At 41.7% G+C, this 26,568-nt stretch overlaps 1 protein-coding gene across 1 annotated transcript in view; it reads left to right on the top strand.

Moving 5' to 3' along the window:
- Positions 1-26,323, top strand: part of ccdc39 (coiled-coil domain containing 39) — a 50,132-nt gene extending 23,809 nt beyond the window's left edge. The window contains exons 2-15 of the mRNA XM_056597280.1: positions 331-495; positions 956-1,093; positions 1,382-1,590; positions 2,027-2,150; positions 2,594-2,753; positions 3,958-4,064; positions 11,623-11,763; positions 11,963-12,142; positions 13,336-13,415; positions 15,507-17,093; positions 17,967-18,103; positions 18,306-18,387; positions 25,103-25,255; positions 25,416-26,323. Coding sequence (XP_056453255.1) covers positions 331-495; positions 956-1,093; positions 1,382-1,590; positions 2,027-2,150; positions 2,594-2,753; positions 3,958-4,064; positions 11,623-11,763; positions 11,963-12,142; positions 13,336-13,415; positions 15,507-15,699 — 1,497 coding nt within the window. The 3' untranslated portion in view covers positions 15,700-17,093; positions 17,967-18,103; positions 18,306-18,387; positions 25,103-25,255; positions 25,416-26,323. The remainder of the gene's footprint in view (positions 1-330; positions 496-955; positions 1,094-1,381; positions 1,591-2,026; positions 2,151-2,593; positions 2,754-3,957; positions 4,065-11,622; positions 11,764-11,962; positions 12,143-13,335; positions 13,416-15,506; positions 17,094-17,966; positions 18,104-18,305; positions 18,388-25,102; positions 25,256-25,415) is intronic.
- Positions 26,324-26,568: the final 245 nt, after the last annotated feature.

Below are 26,568 nucleotides of genomic sequence, written 5' to 3'. Positions count from 1 at the left end.
TTAACTATAAATATTTAGGGGCCTAGCACATTCTTTTATCAAATGGGACTCAGAATGAATTGAGAAAGGAGACGCCTGCACAGAGTTGAGTTACAAATTGTGCTTTCACAAATACATTATCTGATTTTCAGTTTCAGATTGTGATGCTCTCATTGAATGATCATGTTGGGGTTTAGGAAATTGTTCCTACGGTTGTCTACAGGTAGCCTGTGGATAATGGGGATGGAGTATCTTCTGTATCTTCTGCCTGGGAGTCCAATCCCCTAGCCAATAACAGCAATTCATCGGTTCTAGAAAGTAAACCTCCTTCTCTGTTCCCCCTTTCCCCAGAACATCCAGATCCAGCAGCTGGAGAGCAAGGTGGCCCGTCTGCTGGGGGAGGTCAACACAGAGGAGAAGCAGGCACTGGAGCAGGAGACGGCCCAGCTGACCAGTGCCCTGGAGCAGAGGACCCGGACCGCCCAGCTGCTCAGCATCCAGCTCAAGGAGCTACAGGTCTTTTTCTGTCCTACAAGCCCTCCCACCCTCCACTGGTCCTCCAGAGTGGCAGAGGACGTCCGTCACCAGTGCTTGAAAAGCACGACTAATGCTGCTACTTTGATTGCGTAATCAAAGCAATATCGAAAGACGTAGATTGATGACGTCGTCAGTTGTTTCGGACTGGTATCGGACGTGATTCAGACAGAATACAACTTCAAATTTCTCTTCGTTTTAACATTGTTGGAAACAATTGTTTTTTGTACTTTGATACATCATTTGTTTATTTTACATACTTTGAATTGTTTAAAATAGATTATTCAGTGAACGTGCTTTAAAAAAAGAAGACCCATATACTTTTTCCAATTGATGGACATTATTATTAAATTGAAGATCAGTGAATAATTTAGAAATAAAAAAAAATCCATGAGGGTTGATGGCTGTAGCCGTTCAACCCAAGTTATTGTGTTGCTGTCAGGACGACATCCGCTGTGTGAGGAAGGAGGCAGAGAGAACTGGAGCAGAGAACCGAGAGATGACAACCAAGATGGAGGAGCTGCAACTGTTCAACGACACCTCGGACAAGGAGCTGAAGAAGCTCAGGACGACCAAGCAGGTGAGCCCACCTGCTTACCCGATCAAGAACTTAACTTACAAGTAACATGTTTAAAGGATAATACATTAATTAGAAAATGGCACAACCTAAAACTAAACCGAAAGCACCACATTGCTGAGATGGAGGTGACAACTGGTCACTGAACGAGCAATCCAATCCAATTGTTACAACAACAAAAAAAACACGTATGATGGAAGGTCGGTGCACGTTTGAGGTCCGTTCCTAACGTCCCCCAACAACGGCAAAAAGGAAATTAACTTAAGGGGAGGGATCCTCCCTCTGGGCCAGGACACCATGGTGGAGGAGAACATGGTGAAGCTTGCGCTGCGGCGCCTGAGGGACCTGCTGTACAACAGAGCGGATGGCGTGCTGTCCAGGGAGAAGAGGAGGCTGCAGCTGCAGACGGCCATGAAGGAGCGGGAGGAGGAGATCAGAGTCCACCGCCAGATGCTGGCCAAGGAGATGAAGATCGCCCAGAAGGAGAGACAGGAGCTCAGGTGAGAACAAGGACACTATTACCCTTGGTGACATCCTATTATTGGTTGTTCTTTTATACAGACTGTAGCAATGACCATGATACACTGCCTAGGTGACTATTACTGGGCTCCTCCAGACACAAGGGCGTAGGGTGGTGCTTAAGCTGGTTTAGAGTTTGTAGAGTTTGATTGACAATGATACATGAGATGGTGATTCATGCTGCCATGTAGGAGAGCTCCCTGTGTATGTGTGTGGTGATGGCTGGTTTAACCTTTGCAGTTGATTACTCAATGCACAACAGTTGTGCAGCCTCACCCAGCCCCAGACTTCAATCAGTCTGACTTGCCCAGGTGAGGCTGCTGTAACCAGCCATCATATCACAAACTCCACACAGACGTGGCAGTAATGAGTCCCTTGTTGTCAGAACATAATTCTGTGTATCTGATTGTGTGTCAGTGTGGAGGTGAACCAGAGGCTGTCCAAGGTCGACATGATGAAGAAGTGCTATGAGGTCTTGACCATCTCCATGGTGACACCCGAAGGAGAGGAGGACAAATCACAGGCTTACTACATCATAAAGGTCAGGGTTTTAGCTGCACAACCTCATCAAACCAGAGTTTGGTTCTCTGGCAGTACGTGAGCAGCTGCCACTAGATGGACATTCCCCGTTACTTATGCCAATGGTGCATTGCTTTTAACCAAGATCTAGACCTTCACAGCCTCAGGAATCTGTAACCCTCTCAAATGGTTAATTTGAGGCATTATAACATCTGAACATAACCCTTATCCCTCAAGTTTACCATAACTAAACATGGATACATTAAGGTATTAGACTAGAGATGGAGATTTATATACTTTGATTCATAATCTTAGACATTGTGATTCGTAAACTAACATCTACAGACGTATAACCAATTCTGGTTACTTATATTCTTATACTACCTTAAGCATATTTCCAGTACCTGAACCTGCACTATATGAACCAGCATCAGAGAAGTCGATTCAGTTTACCCCTCCCCCCAGGCGGCCCAGGAGAAGGAGGGGCTCCGGCGGAAGGGGGACGACCTGGACGCCAAGATCCGCAAGATGGAGACCGAGATCCCAGCGCTGGACAACACCATCCAGCTGGTCAACAACTGCAACTCGTCCTACCGCAAGTCCTTCCACAGAGTGTTCGAGTCCGGTGAGTTAGGATGGTTGATCATCAGCTACTGCGTCAGGGCTTAGATTTAGTTACCTTCCATCTGTTTCGGTGCCCGGTGGGGTGTGGTCACCTGCATGTCCACCCTACTACCGGATGATTCCTTATAAAAAAGTGTTTTCCCGTCAACACACACTTTTCGAAACAGCCTTAGATTGACGGAAGATTTCCTGTAGAACCAGTCAGATGTGGTGTAGAACCAGTGAAATGTAGTGTAGACCCAGTGAGATGTGGTGTAGAGCAGACCAAGTGAGATGTGGTGAAGACCCAGTGAGGTGGGGTGTAGTCTAGGGCTTTGACTTTTGCCGAAAAATAATATTAAGTTTGTTTGTTCATTAATATTAATATAAAAATATATTCGAATATTTATTAATAATATTTTTACCATTAAATGCCTTCAGTAAGACCTATATGGTATAAAACTTAAGTTGTATATGTTTTTTCCACAAGAGGGCAGTGTATCAGTCAACGTCAAATTGACGTTGACCGCAGCTTGCCGGGATAAAGTGTAGACAGGTGGGCTCTCAAATTGGTGGTTGTCCCGTGGTATGGGAGTTTGGTTCTATATATTCTATACATTACTTTATCCTTACTTGTTATTTTCCCCAATATTTTCCTCAAAGTAGCGCGACACTTAGCTTTTGAAGTGGTCAGGAGTGTAATTTTCGATCTCCTCCTCGGGGGCTGTTGTCGGTGTTGACGCGGCCATTGTTTTGCTATACAAAATTTGCACAAACCAGGGCGCAGCCACCTACAGGAGCCCAGATGACCAATAATAGCCTTGCTAATGAGCTTGCGATTCACAACTTCACCAGGCGTGAAAAAGCCTCGGCATCTGAATTGAAAACAACGTTTAAGCAAAGTCGTATCCAAAAAATAATGCCCATAAAAGGTTTGAATATTAAGGGCTGCCTAATATTCGTTAGAATATTTATTTATTTTTTGATATTCAAATTGTATTTGAATAACGAAGTTCGGAGTCAAAGCCCTAGTGTAGTCCCAGTTAGGTGTGGTGTAGAGCCAGTGAGGTGGGGTGTAGAGCCAGTGAGTCGGTGTAGAGCCAGTGAGGTGGTGTTGTAGAGCCAGTGAGGTTTGGTGTAGAGCCAGTGGGGTGTGGTGTAGAGCCAGTGAGGTGTTGTAGAGCCAGTGAGGTGGTGTAGACCCGATAGGTTGGGGTGTGTTCCAGGCCCGGAGCAGGAGGAGAAGAGCAGGCTGGAGGAGCAGCTGCGGGCAGCAGAGGAGAAGCAACGGTACAGGAGGAGGCAGATCAGGGAGCTGCAGGACGACCTTCAGGTGGGAATGCCTCTCCCTACACACGCATGGCAAACAGTCTATATTCTTAGGCTTATTCCTTCTTCGTTTTTCACCTAGAGTCTCTTTTCCAATATTGAAATATTTGTTAGGAATCACGTTTTTTATTTATTTATAAATATTATATTATTATCTTTGATAGTTAAGCCCCATTCTCTGAAACTCCAACTACTTCAGACTTCCTAATTTTAAACTTTATTCAAACATTTAACAATTCATCACTTTTTAATCATTATTCTTATGAATTTAAACCTTTTGATATTCAGCAGTTGTAGTTTTCTACTTTCCTCATATATTTTCATTTTGTCTCATTGAGCCCTGCTAAGAGCGTGATGACACCCCCCTGCTCTAGCCCAAGCTGGCTAAAACAAATCTAACAAGTTTAAACATCATCGGTCCTACAACCTCAATATTGACCTAGAAACACTATGTTAAGCTTAAACTGTTACACTAGTTCTTGTTTCACTGGTACTACAATTATTAACGATTGGCAAATGCTTGCTTTGCATCGGGCGGTTGTGTTTGGCGACCTTGTTTATATTACAAAGGGACCCAAAGGAGACTCCAGACTCGTCTTTTATGCCATTATTAAAATCATGAATTAACTGACATATTTGAAGGGATGGACACATCCATGGGTCTACCTCGTGAGTTTGACCGTGTCAAACTTATAGTAGTCTGAGTTGCAGTTTTTAGAGAACAAGTTTCTTAATACAAGGTTGTCTGCTTCCGGTAGGAGCTTAATGTTAATATAATTGAAAAAATGACCCCTCAAGGAAAGAAAGGATGTGAACCGGAGTGTATATAGGGGGAGACTGGTGGTGGAATGAGGTGCAGGTGGGAAGATACACAAAGAAGCTCAGTTGAGGGGAATGAATTGATCCAGATGGGACTGACAGGTTCTTTGAATCAAGGGGAAACGCCTAAGAACATCTGGTGGAGACAGAGTCAGACTCAGACAATGATGAATAATGTCTCATACTAATACTTCTTATCATACCTACACTACCAGGTATAGTATTAATACTGTGTCATACTAATACTACTTATCATACCTACACTACTAGGTACAGTATCAACACCGTCTAATACTAATACTTGTTATTATACCTACACTACTAGGTATAATATTAATACTGTGTCATACTAATATTTATCATACCAATTCCATGTATTTAACTCATACTGTATCAAACCAATACTACTCATACCAATACTACATCATACTTATACTAGATAAATAGGCCTATTATACTACTTCACCTACATTCTACTGCTACTACTGTTATCATACCAATACTACTTTTCATGCTTATACTACATCTACTACTTACCATACTAATACTTATCGTAATCCTTTTTACGATCAGAATGCGGCACGTCTGTGTATATATAAGAAACCAGATTTAATGAAGGAATAAATGGGAACCGAATGGCAAGGGAGACAGGAAGAGAGGGAGGTAGACAGGGCAGTCAGGGAGGTAGACAGGGCAGTCAGGGAGACAGGGCAGGGAGGTAGACAGGGCAGGCAGGGAGGTAGACAGGACTGGCAGGGAGGGAGACAGGGCAGGGAGACAGGGCAGGGTGGCAGGCAGGGAGGTAGACAGGGCAGGCAGGGAGACAGTGCAGGCAGGGAGACAGGGCAGGCAATATAATATGTAACTTACTTGCTCCTTTTAAGTATAACCTTGCTTAGGGAGTCCAATTCCTCCACTGTAAAGGGTGGAGTGCTTACAACTCTCTGCTAGTTAGTGATTTATCTCTTCTCTACATGTAGTTGTGTTGTGCGAATGCTGCTGAGGGAGGTAGCCTATTTGATTGATTCGCTGAATTGTCCAATCATGTGGTGATAGCAAAAAAGAAAATCGATACCATTGGCCTGGGGTGCACACTGGTGCGACCAAAGGGCGAATTTTCTTGCGCCAATGAAAAGCTGTCTCTGCTTGATAGACAGCAAAAAGTTAGCGAGCTTACATTGACTTCAACGTGGCCGGCACCCCTGACTTGGAGGAGGGCTTTATTTTGAATGACCAATAACTAGCCTAGCCCAAATCATTGACGTTCAGACGCATTTAAATGGTTGCTGGCAGTGACAAGTATATCACACAATTAAACAAGGATAATCGCTATGGATTTTTGTTGATTTATTTTGTATTGATAATAGTTGATTAATAGTTGGCAGATATATTCAAGTGAATATTTCACGGAGGGGCGGCGCCCTAGCGCCCTCTATTGACCCACCGCCACTGTGCGTGAGATAATGAGAATGAAATGCTGCTAAGCGGCCGAGAGCGAGCTTGAAGGCTCAGGATGACCAGGGGTGAAATACTGTAGAAAAAGGTTGACCTGCAGGTGTGTCGACCAAGCAAGTGGGGTGGAATGAAAGACACAGAGCCCGACACAGAGGAACGGGGCCAAACAGGCTCGCTAGCCTGGGACCAGGCTAGGGGGCCCAGGCTAGGGGTTACAGGCTATGGGGCCCAGGCGAGGAAGAGATATGAAGAGATAGAGAGATAGAGAGATAGAGAGCATGACACTGCTGGGCCTAGGGTCAAACAGCATCACCTTTGTGTATCTATTTCATATATTATCTTAAACTTTTTGAAACTATTTTACATTATTAAATGTTTGTGTGTTTGTACTGTTCCGAATAATCCATTCAGACTCAAGTACACAACTCTAATATTTCTCTTGAGTGCAGCTTTTCCCCATTTCCACATGTTTTAGATTGTGTAGCTTCATTAAACAAACATTTGATATTTGCCTGAACCAGGGGCGGACTGGCCATCGGGAGGTTCGGGAGATTTCCCGAACGGCCGGACGATTTCAGGCCGAGCCGGCCGGCCGTAATTCTTTTAGATATATATATTTTTTTTTATTCTTTTTTTTTTTTTTTTGTAAAAGATGTAAAAAAAAATGAAAAAGTTAAGTAAGCCCTGATTTGGGGTGGCCTGCTGCCGGATATTTACTTACAGCGCGAAACGGAGCTCTTGCCTGAAGGTGAAACGGGGCCGATGTATTACTGTCAATTTAGAGGGGGGAGCACCCCCACATGCAGTGTATGGGGGCAAAGCGAGCGGCCGAAGCGAGCGGCCGAACGGCCCCTCCCAACTTGGACTGCTCCGCGGTCTGAAGGAAAAAGGGTGGTGGAGAGGCAAAAGAATTGGGTGGCGCTCAGAAGTTGAGGTTGAAAAGGAAAAAAATGTTAGAGCAAGACGCAGCCAAATTTGCTAAATGAACCGACCTTTTCCGTGGAAAGGTCAAGGTTGACGGCGACGCCCCAGTCAGCGAGACCAATGGTGAGGCGGGAACAGGACACAGCAGCATAGCTATGACAGGTGCACTAGCGAGCATGTTTGGCAATATAATAATGACTTAAACTAATTATGGAAGTACCAGAGACGTCGGAGAACAATTCATAATATTGTAATGCCCACGGAAGAGGCAGTGAATGAAGTATTGATTAGAGAGCGATTTATTAGATACCACCGCTAATAAACCATTGGAACACTTCAACACCGGTAACCACAGCAACGCACAATAAACCCCGGCCCGCCCCCATCTCCCAAACCCTGTGTATGTGTATGACAATTTTTTTCCACTAAAATAATTGTATCTTGCACTATTTAGATCATTTTCAGCCTTGATTTACCTTTCTAGGCACATGCAATTTCTAATATTTTTTGTACATGGACAAGATTGCTTATAAAATATTTCCCAGTGATCTTCATAATATTCTAAACACATGCACATCCCAACATTGACATGCCGTTGCAATGCACATATCCACGAATAAGGACTAGTTTTTATTATTTTACACCGTGGCAAAATTCTACGCGCGCTATTCCCGCGGTCTCATAAAAGGCCTCTCCATCCCAAAGTCCCGGGCCAAATTTTTGGGCCAGTCCATCCCTGGCCTGAACCTAAAAGAACAGCCTGAAACATTTTTTCACCTTCCAACTCAAAAGTATCGCTGTGGGAGGAACAGTCAGGAGCCGAAAGTACCAGATTCTGGAATGTGTCTGTGCCTATTCTGGAACACATAGACACACCTACTGTATTGATGATTAAGACGACTCAAGGGCTAGTGAAGCCCCTAGTGAAGCCGCTAGTGAAGCCCCCAGTGAAGCCGCTAGCGAAGCCCCTATTGAAGCCGCTAGTGAAGCCCCTAGTGAAGCCGCTAGTGGAGCTGTCACACCAAAATTGTACCGGGGGCGAAAATTTTACCGCCTACGTAATCCGCGTTCGCCCCCGGTACAATTTTGGTGTGACAGAGCCCCTAGTGAATTTGTTAATGAAGCCTCTAGTGAAGTTGCTAGTGAGGCCGCTAGTGAAGTTGCTAGTGAAGCCGCTAGTTAAGTTGTTAGTGAAGCCGCTAGTGAGGCCGCTAGTGCAGTTCTTAGTGAAGCCCCTAGGGAAGTTGTTAGTGAAGCTCCTAGTTAGGCCGCTAGTAATGCCGCTAGTGAAGCTGCTAGTGAGGCCGCTAGTGAAGTTGTTAGTGTGGGCGCTAGTGAAGGCCGTAGTGAAGCCCCTAGTGAGTTTGTTAGTGAAGCCAAGACTGGTTACCCCCAGCCCGTTCTGCCGGGCTTTCAATTCGCCCTGCAGAAGGGTCTGGAGAAGAGCAATACCTTATTTTTCTGCTCCCGATACATTTTTGCAGGGGCAAAATTGCGTACAGAGTCAGTTGAACTAGGCCCGTTGATCACGCCTCTTGTGCTGAAGAAAATGACAGCAGCCACCCCAGACCAACGTGCAATCTATGATTGATCTTCGTCTGGCAATAGCCAGGTTATGTAAAGCCCCTAGTTAGTAGAGCTTAGATCGGGCCCAGAAAATCAAGCACGACCCGGCCCGAGCCCGTGCACGTTCCGTCCGAGCCCGGCCCGACCCGACACATTAACTGTAATTATGAGCCCGAGCCCGATTTTAACCCAGAATTTTTTTTAATACATGTCTAACTTTGTACACATTTGTTACTAGGCCTACTCTGCTAAATATATATGTAAGGGATAATGTATAGAATTCCGGTCATTATCGGGGAAATAAGCCCCGACACGGCGAACAGTACACCGAACGACGCGCAGCGAAGGTGTCTTGCTTCGCCCTGAAGGGGCTTATTTTCGATAATGACCGGCGACGTTCTATTCATTATCCCGCTTATTGCACGGCTACTTGCCAAAACGAAAAAATAACTTCACATGGTGTGTCTTTTTACAAATTATTCGTTACCAGCATTCGTAGTGTTGATCAGCAGAGTAATAATTTGTCCGCAAAGACGGTGACGTCGCTTAGCAACGAAAGACGCTGGGGTTGACAAGTTACCGGACTACTACCCATGCCAGTGAACAGAGCATTCCACGGCATTGAGAAGACCCGTGTAACAGAGGCCTATAATATTTCGGTTTATAGCATAGATTTCTCCTCAGATTAGGCCAATAAAGCAATGATAAAAATAAAAACGCTCGATCAAAGGCCCGGCCGAACCGGCCCGAGGATAGTGGTGGGAAATATCGGCCCGACCCGGCCCACGGGTCGGGTCGGGTCTGGCTCGGGCAGAGAATCTAAACCCTACTAGTTAGGCCGCTAGTGGAGCCGCTAGTGAAGTTATTAGTGAAGCCGCTAGTGAAGTTGTTAGTGAAGCCACTAGGGAGGTCCCTAGTGAGACCCCTAGTGAAGCCGCTAGTTAAGTTGATAGTGAGGCCGCTAGTGAAGTTGTTAGTGAAGCCGCTAGTGAGGCCCCAAGTGAAGCCGCTAGTGAGGCCCCTAGTGAAGTTGTTAGTGCAGCCGCCAGTGAAGCCGTTGGTATTGCTTGTACCATCTTTCTTGAAATGAAAAAATATATATATGTTTCAGTTATTGAAAATGCAAGAACCGATTTGCCAGACTCTGTACTTGTATGTACTTGAGATCTGGATGGTTAAGGTTTTCCCAAACATTAATCACATGTTCACTAGTAAATGATACGCTGGAGTGCACTGACGGTCACTTGTCAGCCTCTACCCCTTCACCACTCCTGCACTAAAATGTCCCGGCCCCTATCTAGTTCGCCATTGTTGTCTTTGAAAAATCAATTAAGACTACTACGATTGTGTTACTCGCACTCAAAGGACAGCCTATCCTTCCTGAGCCACTTGTTTTTCCTCTTTTTTGTTTTTTCTCTGAATTATAGGTGTGTGTGTGTGTGTGTGTGTGTGTGTGTGTGTGTGTGTGTGTGTGTGTGTGTGTGTGTGTGTGTGTGTGTGTGTGTGTGTGTGTGTGTGTGTGTGTGTGTGTGTGTGCCTGTGTTACTACTGCCTATGACCCCCCCCTCCATCTTGTTTGTCTGCTCGTCTCCGTGTGTTATAGTGATTTGGTTATTTTGTCTTCTATGTTCCTGCCCACATTGTAAAGCATCCTTTAAAAATGTATTAGGTGAGTGCTGCATGCAGTGCTCGACTATTGTTCTTCATAATTTTTATTCTTTCTTTCTTTCTTTCTTTCTTTCTTTCTTTCTTTCTTTCTTTCTTTCTTTCTTTCTTTCTTTCTTTCTTTCTTTCTTTCTTTCTTTCTTTCTTTCTTTCTTTCTTTCTTTATTATTCTCTACAAACTTTGGGACCTATCTTCTTCCTACATTTTTCACCTAGAGACTCCATTCAAATTTTAAAATATTCAGAATAGCTTGGCTTCTTTTCAGATTTTTTTAATATTTTATACTTTTTAAGATATTCTACTTTTAAAGTATTATCTTTTTTTTTAACATGGGAGGATGGCAGAGCCGTCCTATGGTACTTCAACTGTTTAAGACGTAACTAAATCAATTTTCAACCGTTTATCTTCGTTCATAGCATTTAATAAATCGACACCCTTGTATCTTCAATAATATCTAAACGGAATTTCAATATCATTTAAACTTTCTTCAGAATCACAGTTTTAGTTTCAAACCGTCATATTCATGGTGGGTAAGACTGTTTTATTAGCAGGCTAGTATTGCCCGTTGCCATGCGCTAGCCTAGCACAAGCAAACTCTGCAACTAGAAGGACTGAATGAAATATGTTGAAAACTGTCTCCAATGATAAAGAACACCAAGGCTAACTTGGGCATCAGGCCCTATGTCCAAAATTCCGAACTACCCATTTAAGGACACACACACACACACACACACACACACACACACACACACACACACACACACACACACACACACACACACACACACACACACACACACACACACACACACACACACACACACACACACACACACACATTTCTGCATTTTTGGCAATGCTTTGCGCCTTTCATTCAGTGGTCACTTTATTTGTTTCCAACCATTTACTTTTTCTTAAATGGTGTGCATGTTTACATTGTTTACTTCATTTAAACTTTTAACTTTTGTTCAAATCCCTCCAATTGATTTAAGCCATTTAACGTTTCTTTATGTCTTAATCTATGTTGCTTTATTAAAAAATATTTTCAACCTCACTTTGTACTACACTCACCGCATTTTCTGCAGGAAATGCATTTTTCTAGTTATTATTGTTATTATTATTCTATGACCAGGGGATGAACAGGACCATGGAGTTGCTGAGGCAGGAGGAGCAGGCTGAGTGCGAACGGACGCACAGCGCTCAGTTACACGTGGCTCAGCTCAACAAGGAGGTCGATTCCCAGAAGGAGAAACTGGATCGAGTCACTAAACAGGTCTGCTGTTAGCGCTCCCTTTGAGGCACCACGTCCACAGTACAGTTTAGCCCCCTCTGTGGCACCACGTCCACAGTACAGTTTAGCCCCCTCTGTGGCACCACGTCCACAGTACAGTTTAGGCCCCTCTGCGTGTGTGCATGCTTGTGCGTTTTGTGTTTATGGCTTCAAGTTGTCTCTTGGTGTTGCACGCCCCCAGTGTTCCAAGTTGACCAGAGAGACCCGGTCTGCCAAGAGCGGTGCGGGGCGGAGCTTCGAGGAGCGGGACATGGAGCTGAGGGAGACAAGGGACTTCAACCTCAGCGTCGGCCGCACACTGCTGGAGGCGGTGGAGGACACGCCCCCCCTCCGGGCCTCCATCCACCAGTACTTTCTGCAGGTGGTTCTCACTGCCTGTGTCGTTGTTGTTTAGTTTGTGTTTCATGAATGACTAAGTGAAAGCGATTCATGCATTCGTTCATGAGTCATTATTAAGTATTCATCCATTCATAAGTCATTATTAGGGGTCCTATGAAATCGTAGGAACCCTATTTTAATCGTTGGTATTATTATTTATTTTTTCAAAAACTGCCAAGGCTTATAGAACTTGTGAAAGGAATTAGGGACAACAAGGATGGGCCAGAATTAACTATAGGTGGCACTTTAACAAGCCATTGAAGTGAAACATATTCAATAGGCTGCCATTTCCCCTTGGAAAGTGCAATCTGAGAGTCTGACCCATATGGTCAGATCATTGTAACTTGATGCAATGGCTCCAACTGGACCAAACATCCACACTGCAACATCTTCGGTGCCGGAAGTGGTAAAGGGTGCACTATATGATGTGAAATTCATATTAATATGGCTAAAGACGGCAGAGATATACATTTTAAACACGTAGGCTTGCATTTGTTGGAAGTTGCTTTCTAAACCGCGGTCTCTCTACAACCTGGCCTTAAATTGTACCCCTTTAAGGCCCGGCCTTCGTACACAGGTAATGTCGCAAACATCCGTTTGACAGTGGATTTGACAAGGTATACTTTAGAAACATGGTTGATGATTGTTTTAAATCTTGATTTCTGGTAAACCAGTTTTTAAGGCATATCAATGCCATATTACCATACCGACCAAGCTCACCATACCTCCACGAATTGAAGACCTCTATTTCTCAAAATGTACTCTGTTCTGCCCTTGGCAAACTACATTTCCTCAAGTGCTACTGCGTCAGACTCATGACCATGGGGTTACTGGTTCAAGTCTACCTCAACCAACTATTCTGTGAGAAATAGCATGACTTCAAATAATGTTGACCATCATTCATTAGGCCATCGCCATGCTCCTACAGTCATACAGTCATACGGCCGGTCATAAGGTCATACAGTTGGACCACGTCATGGTTGATTATTATTATGGTATATCGAAAGGTCTGAGCAGATCGCAGCTCCGATTTGAATGGTAAAGAAACAGAGAGGGTTCCACCATTTGCTTTAAACGGTAGCTAGGCAACAAGATGCCCCGACATAGAGCTAAGAAGCTGATCTTCATGGCGATGAAACCTCTGGGTGTTTTAATCCAGTGTTCTGTCCGAATCAGGCCAACCTGTCCCTGCCCTCCCCCTCCTCCACCCGCCAGAGCTCCAGGACCAGCTCTGCTCGCAGCTCAGTCTCCCTGAGGTGAGACTCCTGCACCACCTCATCCTAACCTCTTCAACGCCACCTCAGTACCTCTTCAACACCACCTCATCATTACCTCTTCAACACCACCTCATCCTAACCTCTTCAACGCCACCTCAGTACCTCTTCAACACCACCTCATCATTACCTCTTCAACACCACCTCATCCTAACCTCTTCAACACCACCTCAGTACCTCTTCAACACCACCTCATCCTAACCTCTTCAACACCACCTCATCCTAACCTCGTAAGCAAGCAAGACCTGGGTAAAGGGGGAGCCATTAGGAACTGCATTGTGTTGAGGACAGCGCTGTTGTCGGCTAGACTATGGGCGAAGAAGAAGAGAGTCTGAAACAAGCGACAAGCATGAATGAGAGAGGTTTAAATACTCTATACTTTATTGTACTTAATTAATAGTCAATGCATGAGTTCATGATTTGGTGAGAGATGAAGGAGAGGTGCCTGCGATTAACTTCCACCAGAACCTCAACCATCACTTTCTCCTCATCCTCACCTCCAACATCACAACCGCCTTTATCAACATCCTCACCCATACCTCCACCTCCAAAGTTACTCAAAAAAAAGAATACAGCCTTCCTTGTTTCTTTTGGATTTTGCGTGAGTCATAAATCAAATGAGTGTAGTGCTTTTGCCATAATATAGCCATACTATAGCGTGTGTGGGGAGGATAGGATGATCTAGACTGGTTATGGCTCATGGCCCCCAGCCATGAGGCATCCTTGAGCTAAATGCCATATCTCTGGCACTTATTACATGTCATGAATGAAACGAAGAAAATTCATGCTTGACATCCTATATCTATAGATTTGTTCCCTGTTGTGTCTTCACTCAACCTTAATTTATCTTAAAGTGATGGAAAGCAGGATCTTAAACCTAAAATGACCATAACATATCGCAGAGGGATGTATATACACTACACAAAATGTGTCTGACTTGCATCTAAAATTCAGTGAATAAACCTGGTCTCTGTACCTGGTCACTAGGGATGGGCAGAATGATTCTTTTCCGGGAACTAGTTCTTTCAGTTCGGTTCACTATAACGATTCGTTTATTTGATTTGTTCGTTTTGATTCGTTCGTTACGTCAGATTACGTCATTTGGTGTCTGCCCCGCCCCCCCCCCCCCGCGAGACGGCCGTGAGCATAATTTAAACCACCTCTAGGCTCTAACCCCCGTGAAAATCGAGAAGATATACTATATAGTATTACCGAACGTCCCACCAATATCTATACCACTTGCTTACTCTCTATATTTCATTCATGGTTTTACATTTATAATTTTATTTTACTTTACATTTAATTCTTCATTGTTCAGGCATTACAGAACTTTCATGGTCATAAATATAAAATACAAACTGCAGTTTAATTTCTTTCTTTGTTCTTGAATTGACGTAGAAAGGAGCAAAGACTCCTGGGATTGGGAAATGCGTTTATCCAATAAACAGATGGAGGTCAAGTCTATTTTCGAAAAAATTTAGGGGGATATATGAGTGGCCCCACGTCGAATGGTATGACCCAAGATACGTCAGACAGAGAAAGCGCGCATATTCAACGGTACCGCCTTGTCATTTGTTTACCCAGGTGCCATTGCAACACCATTGCTACCTCTCATTGGCTGAATCTTTGAGAACGTTGTAGACTCAATCAATATAAGTCGCGGGGAGACGAAGCTCTGTTCGTTTGTATATTTGATTTATGTGACCATATTTTTGGTTTTTGTAAAATAAAAAGAATAAAATAACCAGTTCTTCTTGTTTTGGGGAACCAGTTCTTGTCGTTCACGTTCGGGATTCGTTCGTTGTAACGAATCGGTCGCGACCGACTCATCCCTACTGGTCACACGCAACCCGACTGAATTCTTTTTTTCTTACTTTTTTTTTTAATAACTTTACCATTGCAAAATTCCGGTATAAATTAGCATTATTTACCTAGCCCCCATTTTGGTTCTCAATGCAGCTGGGTGCACTCAGTTACCCATCCAGTTGGCATTTAGAGCCAAGTTTATTTTGGAACTCTTTTCACCCTCATGTTCTCCACCTATTGTTCACCCCATCTAATACTATGTCCTAGGTCCTCCGCCTCCTCCTCTGCAAGCAACAGTCCCAGGGGCTCAACGCTGTGCTCTCTCACCACCAGGACCCTGGAGCTGGGCCTAGGTCTGTCTGTCACCTCCCCAACTCCGGCCGGGTCCCCGGGCCCAGGCAGCACCAACAGCAGCAGTGGTAGTAGTGGAATTCGCAGCAGCAGACGCAATAGCCCCTAGTGTCGGTTCGATACTGGTTTCCGGAAGTTGACCCCCCGTCGGCCATGAATACGTTATACGTCTGTGTTTAGATGATGGAAGAGATTGCGTTATGTTGCTTGTTAAAGGATTGTTAAAGGTAATGTTTTGCATGTGATTTGTCTTCACACAGTGGGGGATATTCAGTGTATATATTTTTAATTTAATTTAGAGGTTCCAGAAATGATCCCGCATCTTGCTGGAGGTTGACATGTTCAGACCCAGCCAGAGAGAGAGTCTGGGGGCTGGGGACAGGGCATCGTAGCTCCCTGTAGGATTAGGCAAACATGTCACATGATATCCCATTCACAGGAAATAGCTTGTTTCCGTGGTTGGACACAACTGGTTGGACAAGGGGGAGGTTCCTAGCCACCTGAGTATATAAAGTCAGTGGGCCGTTGCACACTTTCCAAAGCAGTCCCTCTTGATTGTTCCCTCACCCATATCTTGAGGGAATCAAAGAGGAGAGTTGGTGTTCACCTGTATTAATTCCGACAGAGACCACATCCGCACACGTTCACATCCAGACGATTTTTTCCTGCCAAGTTCAAACTTTCTGGGATTTTTTGAACCCAGACAACATGTTGCTTGGTGTTTTCTTTGCATTTTGGTTGGCACCTTCTGCTGCGCAAACTACAAGTAAGGAAAGTTTCGTTATTTATTGTATTCCAGAATAACGAAATAGGCCTAATGGGGGATAAATTGTATGAAGACTTTTTCTAAATCATTTCATGTTCTAATTCACTACAATTAAATATTGACATAAGTGGAGTCATTCAGCTAATACTGTTCTTTTGTGCTAGCTATGTAAAATATTTTGCGACAGAGCTGATAAGTTCAGTGTATCATCCGATCATTTGATCATTCCATTCATGCATCCAAACGAAAAAACGAGTCAAATAGTTTTTCTGTTTTTTCTTCATGCACCAACATTTTTATAATGGTGTTTGTTTTCCTATTCTCAGCTCGAAACGGATATTATAATAAACAAGGAAACCAAAACTAAATAAAGAATTGACTTATTTCTTTATATATCTTCCCACTTCGCATGCTTTTGCGCATACGCAATGTAGCTATAGTCGCTCGGTGTGTGCCAACACACTGGTGTAACACCAAATTTTGTGACCCCAAGTGTGAGTCCAAGGGTCGCTGTTGCACATTTTCTGCAACATGCAGGAGTTTGAAGCATAGACAGGCATGAATTCCAAGTGCGAAAACATGCAGAAGCTTAAAATTTAAAACTAGTCATTGATCGCTCAAAATAGGTGCATTCATTGCAAGGGCTAATTTGAGCAAGTTGAGTGGCTGAAGCAAAACGGTTGATTTGCCTCTGTGCTGGCATGAAGATGATGGCTCTTTCTTTCTTGATACAAACGGTAATTCTAAACAGCCTTTTACACAGTAGTCTATAATAGGAAATGTTCAAAGGTAAATCAACGTAATTAAACACTAGCTTCGGAGAGGCCGTACTAAACACCCTATCTATATTTTTGGTCTGTTAAATGCTAATCAAATCAAATGTATTTATTAAGCACATTTAATAACAAGGTGAGGGGGGGTATCTTATGTTTTATTGCAGTTTATGTAATAAACTGAATTAATCTTATGCCTGCATTTGCATGAATTATGTATGTGTGCTTGCAGAGACTTGGGTGGATTTGCATGCAGTGTAAGGGGAGGGTTGGGTGATTGTAGTGGGTTTAGAGGACAATTTATAAGGGCACCAATTTGGGGCGATCCAAGGTCCCTTTGCCTATGTTTGATGGGTCACAATTCTGTGACCGTCGAATTCTGTGACCCCATGTTAAATGCTGAAAAATCTCCCAATTGAAATGCCAAATTAATTCACAATCGTATTCTCGGACACGATTCAATAGATTTATTTCCGTGAGCGCAAGCACAAAATAGCGTTTTACCTAATTAACAGTGGTTTCACAGAATTTGATTAATAACAATTAGATATATTTATAAAGAAATATTTCAATTATCTTTTATTTCGTGTATCCTTGGTTATTATAATTTCCGTTTCGATTTGAAAATAGGAAAAAAAAACGTTCATTTTTTGTGCATAAATAAATAAAACGATATTTGTACATATTTACTTGTTTTTTTCTTTTTTCATTTGTATGAATGATTGGAATGATTGGATGATATATGGACCTGATAATCACAGCTGTTTTTTATTCGTTTTTTCTGAATCACTCATGACATAAAATCAATCTATTGCTCTCTATACCTTTCCCTATTAGTGCAGCCTACTTCTACTTCTGCGACCTCCATGGAATCATCACAAGCGCCTACTGTCACGTCTTTTGCAATCCTCAGAGCGACCATTCAGTCTCAGTCTTCTTTAATTAATCGAGACATTAAGCTACTTTTGGAAAAGGTATATGTCTTATAGCTTCAGTAAGCATTGTGTGTTATTCTAGATTGAAGTCCCCTTCGTCTTTGTTCTTGTACATCTCCATGCCCTTAGCCAGCTATGTACCCTGGCCTAACCAAATCCTGACTATTGCCCTGTCGCCATGCTCTTTAATAGGTGTATATACATTAAGGAATAATACACGGCTAATCTTTTTATGTTTCAGCTCTCTGAAGTCATCCTTAAATTTCGACCAGACCTGAAGATCAAATGAACTACAACATACGTCCCTGTGGTCCAGAACGGGGGTAAGAAGCCTCTGGGTCAGGAGACTCCTGCTCCAGAGCCTCTGGGTCGGACGACTCCTGCTCCAGAGCCTCTGGGTCGGGAGACTCCTGCTCTAGAGCCTCTGGGTCAGGAGACTCCTTCTCCAGAGCCTCTGGGTCAGGAGAGTCTGGGTCAGGAGACTCCTGCTCTAGAGCCTCTGGGTCAGGAGAGTCTGGGTCAGGAGCCTCTGGGTCAGTAGACTCCAACTCTAGAGCCTCTGGGTCAGTAGACTCCAGCTCCAGAGCCTCTGGGTCAGTAGACTCCAGCTCCAGCGCCTCTGGGTCAGGAGAGTCTGGGTCCAGAGCCTCTGGGTCAGTAGACTCCAGCTCCAGAGCCTCTGGGTCAGTAGACTCCGGCTCCAGAGCCTCTGGTTCAGGAGAGTCTGGCTCCAGAACCTCTGGGTCGGGAAACTCTGGACTATTGGCTCTTCCAACTTAAAGGTGCCCTTAAAGGTAGCCTGAGCTACACCAATGTTTATTGTACAAATAAAGTTGTGCTTAACATTTTTTTATTTTTAAGGAAGGTTTACGTGCTTAGAAATATGTCCTGCTGTTTTGCGTAGCCATCCTGTATGCAGGGGCCAAATATCTGAGCGGAGCAGTGGCATAAAAAGAGGCATTTGACAATGCTGAATTGTTCTGAATGCTAACTGACTTTAACTTTTAACAGTTTGCTTGTAAGTTATTTGCTTTGATTTGAATTGATCATATGGTATTTATAGTTTAAATTGCTTTTGTTTGCCATATTTGTTCATCTCATTGTAAAGTGTTGCTGCTCACTGATAAAAAAGGTGCATATTATTACAAAATAGAAAAAGACGTCTACGCTAGTCTGCTACATACTATGCTAATTATGCAATTAGTTCACTTCTCAGGATTTTCTTTATTAGTGTGGTTGCTACTGCAAGCACATCTACTGTTCTTTTTAAGTTTTCCTTATTCCTTTTGCGGCCCTATGTGCATTTAACTGCTCCTGCATGCTTTCAGCTTAAGAAACCATCCAACTATAGAAACATCAAGCTGTTTGACGACATGATGGACATATCTCTGGCTGAATCCGAATACTTAGTACATACTATTTCTGTTCAGTGTCTACTACTTGACGGTACTACACTTGACAGTGTAGTACGGTCTACAGCTATGCGTAGAACGCCTCCGAACGCTTCCGAACATCGCCGAAACTCCACCGGATGTTTGGAGATGACGTTTCTCCCCTCAGATGCCGGCAAAATTACCTTGATAAGTTACCTGTTTTCCGTCTTGTCAGCGTTGCTATTAAATTAAAAATGTCTCTTTTTACTTAATTACTTACTTTACTATTTTACTCTTTTAAATTTGTCTTTTTTTTGCCGCTTTCTATGACGTCTTTCTGGTGGTGTCGGGTCTGCCATCTCTTCTTCGTTAGTTACCAGACTCCGGTTGCATTGTGGGATAGCGTAGTGAACTCCGTTTACTTTGGCGGCAGTACGCATTCGGAAACGTTTTCCGTACTACACAATGCGTACTGAGCATTCGGACGCCCTATATTTGTGGCGTACTACAAAATGCATACTATATAGCAGTCAAGTATGAGTATTCGGATTCAGCGTGCGTTTTTCAACCCTTCAACTTTTTTTAACTATTACACCTTTTCAGCTTTATTTTTTTTTTTTCAATGGTAGTCAATGTGCCTTCTCTGACACTTCAACTACTCAGACATCGTAACTTGGTAAATTTTCAACGTTAACCTTCGTTCAAACCATCTAACAAATCAACGCACTTGTATCTTCAATAATCTGAAAACCGAATTTGTTTACCTTTTATCCATTTTGATAACATTTACCTTTATACTTTTTCAGAATCAGTTTAAGTTCCATATCAGCTTTGTTTTCAGTTGATCTCATTGATTGAACCAAAAACTGTCAGCTGCTGCGGTGTGCAGACGGGATAGTTGGCGCCGCGTGCATCAACAGTCATTCAAAGCAGCGGTAGTAATCGCACAACCGGACGGTGTAGAATGTCCGGTTTTTAAATCCATGTTAAAATCGGCAGGATATAGAGCTAGTTTGCTTAAAAAAAAGTAGCAAACAGTGTCAAATGATATGACTTCAGGTCGGCTCAGTAATATGATTGATATGTTCAAATCCAATACAAAAAAAAAAAGAAGAGATTTTGGCGAAAGATTATGACCAGTTTAACGTTCTATCTTGAGCTATGCTCATCTTATCATCAATTAAGGCAATAATACAAGTTTTCAACAAAATAATAGAAAAGTATCAATAGTGGTATCAATATAGACTTGGATCGTTAAGGAGTCTAGAAAATGGTATCAATATCAAGAAAAATGAACGATCTCCTGTCATCTGAGTGAAATTAAGATGATTCAATTTCTTTTTCTTTTTTTTTCTTAAAGATCTTATCGGTTAACGGGTTAACCATGGACGTCCCTTATATACTGTATATATATAAATGTATATCATACATTGTATGTTTTTTTCGTGTTATCCCAGTTATGTTTTATTTTTTTATCTTTTCATGTTACTTTTAATCGTTCCGTTGGAGCAATAACCTGGTGCATTTAAACTTCATTCTGCACAGTGAATTTGAAGTAATGTTCAGCTTTTGATTAAAGATGCGGCAATTACAAATGTTTCTTTTTTTATCCGATTCATCGATTAATAGAAAAGATTATCGACCGATTAATCAATTTAAATAATCGTTAGTTGCAGCCCTACTTTAGAGATTACAAGTGAATTATTTGCTATTTTTATAATAAAAAGTTTCTCGGAAATATTGTAGAATTTAATAATAAGAAGATTCTTAGGAACTTTGTAGATGTCTCAGGAAACTTCTGGAGTGGTTTTGACACTGCTGACATCTCTATTTTCCTCTTCTTTAAAGTTGATAGGAGCTTGAAGCTCCTAAAGAATGAATTATAATCACTCTGTTCACCCTTGTGTAATTTTATCAAACTGAACATGAATCCTTTATGATTGAAATCTGGAGTAAAACCCAAAGGCATGTTTTAATTCATTCAGCAGAGAGCTTGAGTGGTTCGTTAACCAGCTACAGTCTAGTGATAAGTATATGGCAGTTCTTTTTGTCATTCTTTATGTTTTGAACATAAATAAAAATACGTTAGGAATACAAATAAATATGACTTGACATTGGGTTGAATCTAGGGGATGAATGTCTAGATACCTTACTTTGAGAAATGCATATTTTTTGTCTATCTTCACTATAGAATATTTTCTAAAATGCTTCTGGTCATCCAAGTGGGCTTGGATAACCAGCCCAATGTATATACATTTTACGTGAATAATGTTTTTACCTGTCATGACAGCCATGTATGGTTCCAAGAGCTTAATGAAGTCTTTCCGCTTGCCCCTAGCAATACACAGAGAATTGATTTTAAAATCATGTTGCTAACCTATAAATCCCTACATGGTTTAGGCCCAAAATATTTAACTGATATGCCTCCACTACATAAGCCTTTTAGAGCACTAAGATCCTCTGAGACCAATCGTTTAATTATCCCAAGAGTAAACACGAAACATGGGAAAGCAGGATTTAGTTACTATGCAACAAATAGATGGAATAAACTCCCTGAGGATTTAAGACTTGCCCCAACTCTGAGCACCTTTAAAACAAGACTGAAGACTTTTGTTTGCTTTAGCTTCCTGCTAAATCTTAAATACATTGCACTTTCTAAAAAGCTTTTCTAACCTTGCCTTTATTTTCTATTTGAATACTAAAATGCCCTTTTTAACTTTCTATTTTACTCATTTCTTTGCATATGTTTTCTTTTACTTATCTATTATTTTATTTTATTGTATGACAATGTTTATATGTGAAGCACTTTGAGTCTGCCTTGTGTATGAAAAGTGCTATATAAATAAAGTTGCCTTGCCTTGTCTATACGTAAATAGTTCTAGTCCAATACAGTTCGACAGCTCTTTAATCCACATTGCCAGTGTACACGGATCCTCAATTTTTTTCAAACATAGTGCAATGGCTCTCCTTGCTTGAAGCATTCCAAAGTCCAGTAATCTCTGGTCTTTGACGCATGTGGAAAGTCTTTTGGGTACACCCCAAGCACACACAATTAAGGATCCAAAGGGACCCATATTTTAAACATCTCTGAAAAACATTTTATAACTTCCCTCCAGAAATCCTGGATCCTTGAATATTCCCATAAGCAATGGAATAGTTTCTTTCTCATCTACACATTTAGAACGCACATCTGGAATATAAGAAGACATATAATGAAGCTTGACAGTTATGTATGTTCTCCTCAGCTACTTATATTGAAGTAGCTTAAATCTAGTATTTATGGTTTGTTTTTGTGCCTTTAAACCAGCTTTATCCCAGCCTATCTCATCTATATCATATTTTTTGTCTATTTTCCAAGCGTTTAGTTTATTTAGTGTTGATTCAGTACTATGTGTAACTAAGATACTGTAATATTTAGATGCATGTCCCTCTCTTTCCTAAGTTTGAGGAAGTGTTACTTCCTACATTTTTAACAAAGGCGTTGGTCCATTATATGTTTATGTTTTGTTGACATGTAGTTTTTTAATTGTAAATACTTGAAAAGGTGGGGATTTTTTTTCATTTTTTTGGGGGATTTGGTATCTGACATAATTGATCAAAAGAAGTCAAAGCTCCATCTACATATAGATCCATTATTTTCTCGATGCCTTACGTATTCCATAGCCTAAACCCATCCTTTTTGCCAGGTGGAAACTGTTCATTACCACAAACAGGAGTAAATCGAGATAATTAGTACATGACTGATCAATGGTTAATACATGGATAAAAGGAAATTAGTTGTGGACTGCTCTTGGATTTTACTGCCGCTTTTGATGTCATTGACCACAACATTCTGATTGCTAAACTGAAATGTTATAGGTTTTCATCTTTAGTTCTTGCTTGTATAAAGAGTAACCTCATTGGCAGAACACAGCGATTATTTTTTAATGGCAGTTTTTCTGCCAGTGGGAAGATGTCTTGCGGTGTTCCATAAGGGAATTGCTTGGGACCACTTTTATTTTCTATTTTCATTGATGATTTAACCTATGTTGTTAAAAATGCTGATGTGCTGATGCTGATTACCAATTGATTGGCATCATTAGCATCAGAATCACCAAAAGTAGACATCCTTCTAAATGTTTGCTTAAAAAAACCATTGTGAATCCCATTTAGATCATCAGTAAGTGTGCTTGATTACTATCGGTTCCTATTGTTTGTCAGACATGGTTTCATTTATTCACTGTTCATCTTATTTTAATGATTTTGTCGTTTATTTTTGTTTGTATTGTATTGTTTTATTGTTCGTTTTATTCTTGTTTTATTGATATAGTATGATTTTGTATTATTGTTTTTTTAATTGTTGTTGCTTTCTTTGTGGACCCCAGGAAGACTAGCAACCACCTTGTGGAAGCTTATGTTGATCCAAATAAAGAATAAAGAATTTATGCATGTCACCTACATGTTTGTGTGCAGCATACCAAACTGAAATCGTGTTTTTAAGGAGAGGTTTTTTTGTATGTTTTTTCAATTTCTTAATTTCTGAGGAGTATAGATATAAACGTATTGGTAGTTCTGACGTTGATGCTTGTTCAATGTATACCCAGGTAGGAAGTGCAGTCGTAAAGAAATAATGCGATTCTGAGGCATAGGCGTCGATTCCGCTGGGGACGTGTCCCCACCAGTTTTTGTCAAGATTAATTTTGTACCAACCACCGAAGAAAACTTGAGTTAAATTATTATGGATTATAACACGGGTCTTCTCAATGCCGTGGAACGCTCCGTTCACTTGCATGGGCTCTTCACAACTTCACCGTTGCTAAGCATAATTGACCGCTTTCAAGGAAAACAAAGGACTTTTTGCCTCTAATGACGTCTTTGGTAGCACTCCGCAAGTATCTTATCTTTAGCCTCCTATCTTATCTTAACTTAGGTGATCCTAACTGTTCTTTCAATCAGATTTTTCGATCGGCAATCATCAGGTTATGTCTGGTTCTGCACATAATGTGAATGAGATTGATATAAGGCTTTAATAACGGTTAATAATAACGGCAAGCTTGTAGCAGTACTACGCTCATGGCGGGGATTGCTACGGAAAACAAGTAGAAACACCCAAGGTAAATTCAGTTCAACGCTTTTATCACTAGCCAACTAGCTTAGCAACCGCGGATTATGTTTAAGTTTGACTTCACCAATACATAAGGCAAGAACGCTAGCGCTAAGGTTCGATTTTGGCATAAACCTAACGAGTGGACCACAGATGCACAGAATTTGTATAAACTAGTGTCAGTGTCCACATTTTGGGGGTGGTGTACAGGTAGTGCTACGGTGTAGCAACTAACGGTTTTCTTCTAAAATGTAACAACTAGACGCGCTATCGATAAGTGATTTTGAGGAGTGGCTCCATAGTAGGCTAACCCTAACTAGAATAGGGCAAACAGACGTCCCCGATTTTAATTGCCTGTCCCATTGGATATTTCAATCACATTAATATCCAAACTGGAATGTCACCGGTGTTTCTGCCTCGTGACCATGGCCTCGTTTCATTTCTGACGTCTGGTCACTTTAGACTATAAGCTAGATAGACAAAGATAGTTGTTGGACCACAAAATACAGAATATGGACCAGTAAACAGCAAAAGAAAAGCCAACGCTGACAACCCCCCTAACATGAAATCATTTGTGTATAGGCATTTCAACCGGCACAGAGGTGGGCCTGCCTGAGGAGGTCCTTGAGAACGACAGTGCCGAGGTGTCTGAATCAACTGAGGTCATACTGACGTTGATGGATTCAGAGTGTGACAGCAGGACTCTGCCAACAGCAAGAATTATCCCATCACCTGGTAAGTTGATGCTCACTGTTTAAATAAATATGAGGTGCATTTTTACAATGACGCTGTCTCAACTGTAGCTACTCCATTTATGAACAGTTGAGGTTTATAATAGCAAGGCTACTGTTCAAGGAAAATTGTCTTGATTCACAGTTTAAATTCTTCTCTACAGGTAAAAAGAAGAAACACATAAGCCTACAAGAGGAGTTTCTGGAGTTGGAGAAGGAGAAGCTGTTGGTGATGCGAGAGAAATTAAATGTTGAGAAGGAGAGACTGAAATTGGATAAAGAAAAATTTGAAGTATTTTATTTACCACGGGAACAATATTGTGAACTTATTTGAACAATGAAATTAAATCATTTGCACACTTATTTAAATTTGATTGAGTTAAACTGTTAATTGATTTTTTATATTGTTGAATTAAACATTTTACATCAAATGGGTATGTTTTCTTTTTAATTATCTTATCTAAAATAATGCACCATCATGTATGCCATCATGGCCTTCCTCCTCATCTTCAACCATGGCCGGGACGTCCTCAGGGTCTGGGAGATTAGCAATCCTGCATATGTTGTGCAACACAGCATCCCACTCTGTCTTAAAAAAGCCTCCTTAATCTGCTGCAGCTCTTTTCCACAAGGAAACTGAATGTATTTCTTTGCAAGATTGCAGATGGCATTGGTGACCTCCCTGAGATTGCTTGAAATACATGGCTGTGAAACCGAAGACAGGCTTGCAACCTCAGTCTGGAAGTCTTGGCAAAAAAAGCATTTGTTAGAGCATTTTTTACCTGCACAACCACTGGCAAGGCTCCATGTCTCCTTGCAGGCCTCTCCAGAGCAGGACGTAATTCTTCCACCAAATTCAAAATTAACTGTCTTGGCAGGCGATAATGTGATATTAAAATATGGTCCGGAAAATGTAACACGTCATTATGCAGTCTCAGTAGCCTTTCAGTCATCACGTTTCTGTTTTTATGTTCGTCCTCGTCTTCATTGTCACACAGCAGACCCACTAGCAGTGCTGCTGCCATTTTTTAAAGTTATTGACAGTTATTTTGAACTTAGGTGACAGGGTGTATGGCCACCTAATTTAGGGAGCCTAACTTAAGAAATTCCTAACTTAGGATAGTTCTGTAATGGTTAAATTCCTATCTTAAAATAAGATAGGATTTCTTCCTAAGTTAAGTTAGGAAACCTCCTTCTGTAATATCAAACCCTTAAATGCCTTCCTATCTCAAGATAGGATAGGATTTCAGAGTTAGGAAGTTTCTGTAATGAGGCCCCAGAACGATAACCTGTTGAACTAAATGGATGTGGTAGGCT

The sequence above is a fragment of the Gadus chalcogrammus genome, chromosome 8 (genome assembly GCF_026213295.1).
Source record: "Gadus chalcogrammus isolate NIFS_2021 chromosome 8, NIFS_Gcha_1.0, whole genome shotgun sequence".
NCBI lineage: Eukaryota > Metazoa > Chordata > Actinopteri > Gadiformes > Gadidae > Gadus > Gadus chalcogrammus.
Note: the sequence above shows the minus strand (reverse complement) of the source record. Positions and strands in the feature narration are given on the sequence as shown.